The sequence below is a fragment of the Capsicum annuum genome, unplaced genomic scaffold (assembly GCF_002878395.1).
Source record: "Capsicum annuum cultivar UCD-10X-F1 unplaced genomic scaffold, UCD10Xv1.1 ctg3668, whole genome shotgun sequence".
Taxonomy (NCBI): Eukaryota; Viridiplantae; Streptophyta; class Magnoliopsida; order Solanales; family Solanaceae; genus Capsicum; species Capsicum annuum.
The window spans coordinates 6,702-12,608 of NW_025843682.1; the positions used below are offsets into that span (position 1 = coordinate 6,702).

At 33.9% G+C, this 5,907-nt stretch overlaps 1 protein-coding gene across 1 annotated transcript; it reads right to left on the minus strand.

The window, feature by feature from the left end:
- Positions 1 to 464: 464 nt before the first annotated feature.
- LOC107853540 (cyclin-dependent kinase inhibitor 4) lies at positions 465 to 5,543 on the minus strand. Its single transcript, XM_047403250.1, has 3 exons — positions 4,949 to 5,543; positions 982 to 1,188; positions 465 to 905 (listed from the first exon to the last, which is right to left on the minus strand). The coding sequence occupies exons 1-3, from the start codon at positions 5,332 to 5,334 to the stop codon at positions 836 to 838; spliced, it is 663 nt and encodes a 220-aa protein (XP_047259206.1). The 5' UTR covers positions 5,335 to 5,543; the 3' UTR covers positions 465 to 835.
- Between the last annotated feature and the right edge of the window lie 364 nt (positions 5,544 to 5,907).

Here is a 5,907-nt window from a genome sequence, read left to right on the forward strand (position 1 = left end):
TGCACTAAAAATTTCATTATGTGCAGATTTTGAGAAAGGACTAAACCTCCAGTATGTGCACATTTCGAAAAAGGATTAAACTACAAAGGTCAATTTACAGTCTTAGCTTGCATTTCTGCAAGAGATTTCCACGACTTGAACCCGAAACCTCTTGATCGCATGACAACAACTTTACCAGTTTGCAGATTTCGAGAAAGGACTAAACTACAAGGATCAATTTACAGAGTCTTAGCTTGACAGCTTGAACCGGAACCTCCTGGCCACCTGACGACAACTATACCAGTTCGGCTCCCCTTTTGTCAATTTAGAGCAACAAGGACCTTATATAATCCCCACATTAAAAGACAACAGCAAGTTGAGTTTATGAAAGATACATTGTCTCATATGTGGAGCAACAAGCCAAAAACCAACCATACATTTTCTCAGAACAGGATAAGAGGAAAAAACAGTAATGAAAGCAAAGATTAGTAGTAAAATTTTACACCTTGTACTACAACAACATTATCACTAACAACATTGTCATTATGACTACAACAACCAAACCTTTGATGTTTCTGTTAGACAAAGGACCTTCTTACATTTGCTGAATGAAGTCACAAACTCTGTTATGCTACAGATCACTAGTCTACACAGTTGTAGAACTTGCTGTTGCTGTCCTAAATTCCTTTACATGAAACAAAATATGACCATCACCAAGAAGGACCAACAACCCTTGCTGTTTTCCTAGATTCTAGACATAAAGATAAAAACAAGAAAATGCTAAGACTTGTCTTCTTGGGATGCCGATAACCATATGTCCATTCTATCAATCTACTTCTCCAGCTTCCGACCATATCTAAGGATCAATCTTCACCCATTCATAGCGTCCAGGGAGGGGCTTCTCGTTCACTGGATCAAAGTTGTACCTGCATGCCATTCCAAAATACGGTCAGTTACAAGAAGAGGATGCAGATATGCGAGTCGTGAAAATTAAAGCCTTACTTCTCAATGAACTCTCTCTGCTGCTTCTCTTCTGGACCAGCAAAGAAGTCATTCATGTCACGAGTTGTTGGGGGGATATCTCTCCCCGCTGCATATGGCACTCGGCCGTTAGCTTCGGCATAGTTACGCCTGTTACTGGAACCAGGTGGGGTACGCACGCTGTCAGGGTTCCTGATCAAACTGGAAGGAGTGGTCTCCCTAGCAGCCCTATACGAAAGGGTAACACCTCTTATTAGTACAAGAACAACATTATACCCAGCGTAGTCCCACAAAATAGGGTCTGCAGAGGGTAGCGTGTACACAACTACAAACCTTACCCCACCTCAAAGGTAGAGGGCACGTTTCAAAACAACAGATAGTAATAGAACAATACTACAAACGAACAAATACGATGAAAGAAAGAGATAGAACTAATAGAAGGAAAGGCCACCAACAAAAAGTAAAAAGAGGCCCCCCCCTTACCTTTGCTTTTTTCTTATCTATCTAAGCTTCAATCATATAGGGCACCCCACATTGATTTTCAATGGTAAATGCTCACAACAATGATTGCAACTATTTAAATTTTAAACACAGAAAGATTCCAATATACATGTACCAAAAATGCATGTAAAGACAATAAACATTTTTCACCATGGAACTCAATGACATAGATGTATAATTAGTACAACCATCTGTCTTTTTGTTAGGTATTTCTCTTTGGTAGGTAGAACAATCAAGAAATGAGATCATTTATGTACCTTATATCATATACATACCATATCAAATCAAATGTTGTTCGTCGTTTAATTGTTCGATCATAATGCAGAACAAATAATCAGCATATCGAATGAAAATGTGCCGATGATAAGGGTGTTATGGTCAAGAACGGTACAAAGGAAGATGGTATAATGAACAAGTTCTCGAATTTTTTGTGGTTAATCGGGCAAGTGATAAAACGACAAACCAAGAAAGAATGTGCACGTTTTGATAAAACACGTAAAGAAGTTACGTAAGAGACATCAAGAAGTTAATAAAGATACTTCATTTACTATGCAATTTCAGACACGTTGAGAGAAAATTATGACAGAACAAACACATAATCGGGAACTATGAGCACCACCAAATGAAAATGTGCCGATGATAAGGGTGTTAGGGTCAAGAATCGGGAACTACGAGCACCGCCAAATGAAAATGTGCCGATGATAAGGGTGTTAGGGTCAAGAATGGTAAAAAGGAAGATGGTATAATGAACAACTTTTCGAATCTTTTGTTGTTAATCAGGCAAGTGATAAAACGACAATTTTGGACGAGTAGCAGACCAAACCAGGAAAGAATTTGCAAGTTTGGATAAAACCGCGAATTCTGGCTCTTACGTAAAGAAGTTACGAAAGAGACATCAAGAAGTTAATACAGATACTTCAGACACATTGAGAGAAAATTATGACAGAACAAACACATAACCGGGAACTATGAGCACCGCCAAATGAAAATGTGCCGATGATAAGGGTGTTAGGGTCGAGAATGGTAAAAAGGAAGATGGTATAATGAACAACTTTTCGAATCTTTTGTCGTTAATCAGGCAAGTGATAACACATCAGGCAAGTGATAACACGACAATTTTGTCCGACTAAAAGACCAAACCCGCCAATTCTGGCTCTTACGTTAAGAAAGAGTCATCAAGAAGTTAATACAGATACTTCACTAACTATACAATTCCGTACACGTTGAGAGGAAATTATGACAGAACGAACACAAAAGGGAATTCCAGAACCTCCGGAAATCAGGAAAGCGGGTGATTTTATTCCCTTTAACATAACACGTTAAAAAGAGCCACATTTTTAAGATTAACATATCAACTTAATGCAAACAAAGATCAGCACGATAACTACAGAGGCAAGTAACAACAGGCTAACAGTTTGTTTGCCAAATTCATAATAATAAGTACACATAACAATGGCATGAAGGTTGTTCAAGCAAACAAAACAATCTAAACAAATATCCTTTTTCTACCGGTATGCTGCTCAGACTCTTCAAAAAGTCAATGGGTGCTTGTCGGATTCGCCAAAACTAGTTTATTTTTGGAGAATCCGACACGGGTGCGGCATCGAAAGGGGAGAGTCCGCGCAACATAATAACCACAATCTAACTGATATACAGTTGGCAAATGCCCCCCACACAATAAAATCCTCTGAAGCAACAGAAAAGCGAACTCTAAAGGCGCGTTTGGCCGTGAAATCTTTTTACTTTTTCCTGGAGCTGAACTCCGGAAAACAAGTTTGGCCATAAAATTCCGCAACTACTGTTTTCACTTTTTTCACTCCAGATTGCTCATAAAAATTCAAACACAAACTCGAATTTTCAAATACCATTTTTCACTTTGAAAACAGAAATAACTTTTTTCAAATACTCACAATTTTCATGACCTAAAAATAAAAAGGAAATTATAGGAAGAAAAAAAGCTATGGAAAGTGACTTCACTTCTAAAAATTCCCTGTTAACCAGTATGGCTAGAAGACAATCATCTTGTACATTCTCCACTTTAGACAGATAACCATGTCATTAAAAATTTATAATAAAGTTTTGATTTCATTCTTGAAAAAAAAAAAAATTAAAAAGGAAAAATCACTCTCTAAAAATAAGCACAAGAGAAAAAACAATAAATCAGACAAAAAAATTATTTTTTGTTCCAACCACAAAAATACTCTTTTATTTGAAACCAAATAATGAAAAATATGTTTTCTAAAAAAGAAAATTATCTTTTTGTTTTGATTAACGCAGTATTCCGGTCAGCTTCCGCACACCCGACTAATTCCACGATGTACCTGCTACCTCCTACCAACAAAAGATACCATGTAACTCTGTTCATCAAGGCTAGAACAGACGAGGGAAAAAAATTTGATTTTTCCAAGCACAAAAACACTCTTTTACTAAAAACCCAATTAAGGAAAAAAACTGTTCTTCAAAAAAAAAAAAAAGTTTTGATTTTTTCAAACTCAAAAAACTTTCTTTTACTTCAAACCCAATTAAGAAAAATCTGTTCTTCAGAAAAAAAAAAAAAAAAATCCAAGCTCAAAAAATACTCTTTTACTTGAACCCAATTAAGAAAAATCTGTTCTTCAAATTTTTTTTTTTCTTTTTTACAAGCTCAAAAAACACTTTTTACTTGAAACTCATTTAAGAAAAATCTGCTCTTCAAAAAATTTTATTTTTTGATTTTACAAGCTCAAAAAACACTCTTTTACTTGAAACCCCATTAAGAGAATTCTTCAAAATTTTATTTTTTGATTTTCCCAAGCTCAAAAAACACTTTTATTTGAATTCAATTAAGAAAAATCTCTTCTTCAAAAAACAATAAAAGGACCAAAAGTTTTAAATTTCTTAAAATTGAATTCTTTACATTAATCCATGAACATTAACCTTATGATAAAACCAGATAAACAGCTAATGCTAAAAAAACTGAAAATTAACCCCCAAAAAATGAGCTAAAATGAAAGGAAAAAAAAAATTCCCAAACAAAAAAACAATCAAAAAAAGTATATAGGGTGATTTTTTTATTCTTTTTGAGAAGGAATAAAGGATGAATTCTTTTCAAAATAAAAAAGATTAGATTCTTCCAAGCTCAAAAAAAGTTCTTTTACTTGAAACCAATTAAGAAAAATCTCTTCTTAAAAAAAAAGTACCAAAAATTCTAAATTTCTTAAAATTGGATTCTTTAAATTAAATCATGAACATTAACCATATGATAAAACCAGATAAACAGCTAATGCTAAAAAAAGAAACACAACCAAAAAAAAATAAATATGAAGGGTGATTTTTTTTCTTCTTTTTGAGAAGGAATAAAGAATGAATTATTTTTCAAAACAAAAAAGATCAATTTTTTAGCACTTTCACATAAAAATAAAATCATAACATGCATATATAACTAGTTTAATTAATCCAAGAATCACATAAAATGGTGAAAGTGAATGTGTATATGTGTGTTTTTTACCTTTCAAATTCCATCAAATTTTCACCACAAGAAGCTTCAACACCAGCATCATCACCTCCACCACCACCATTGATGTTAATCTCATTCATCTTTTCTTGAATTTCCTCCTTTTTCTCATCACCAGAATTCCAAGAATGCCCTTCTTGATCTTTCAAAGGGCATTTTCGTCTTTTCCTTTCAAACCCCACAAATGGTTTTGGTTTCTCCAACCTCCTAGTACTCCTCAACTGCATATAACCACCACCATCAACATCAACACCAGCAACAGCAGCTGAGTTAGAGTTCTGCAACTGCTTAACCTTAGCTCTAGTACAAACACCAAGAGGACTTACATCCAACACTCCAACCTCAGGTTTTTTTGATGACTTCCTCATGTACTTTCCCATTCTGTCTTTTTTTTTTTTTTTCCCCACTTCAACAAAGGGTGTTTCTGTCTTTTTGATTAACTTTTTTTCAGTTGTTTTTGCAGTAGTTGGTTGAATGAAGTGAAAGAGAGAGGAGATGTAGAGTGTGTATATATAGGAAGTACCCTTTTGAGTAGGGGTTGGGGTGGGGTGTTTGGATTGAGGGGGTGGGGTGTTTGAGTTTGTACTTTTGATTATCTCATGATATGTTGCTTTCTTTTCAATTTTATTTACTAGACTACCTCTATTTTTCAAAAAAATAAAATAAAAAAAAATTGTGATTTTTTAATTATTTTTTTATATTAAAAGTTATTTTTTGTGATGATAATAGGTAGTTTAATATAAAATTAAGGAGTAGATTTTAGGTTTTTGTATCGTCTTTAATTTTAAGGTAGTTTAGATGCAAATTTACGCTTAGTAATTACTGGATTTTTTAAAATGAATTTCTTATGTTATTTTTTTTATTAATGATATATAACTTTGATGATAATCACTTATTTACTATAAAACTAATCTCATCATATGATGCTTTCTTTTCAATTTTATTTATTACCT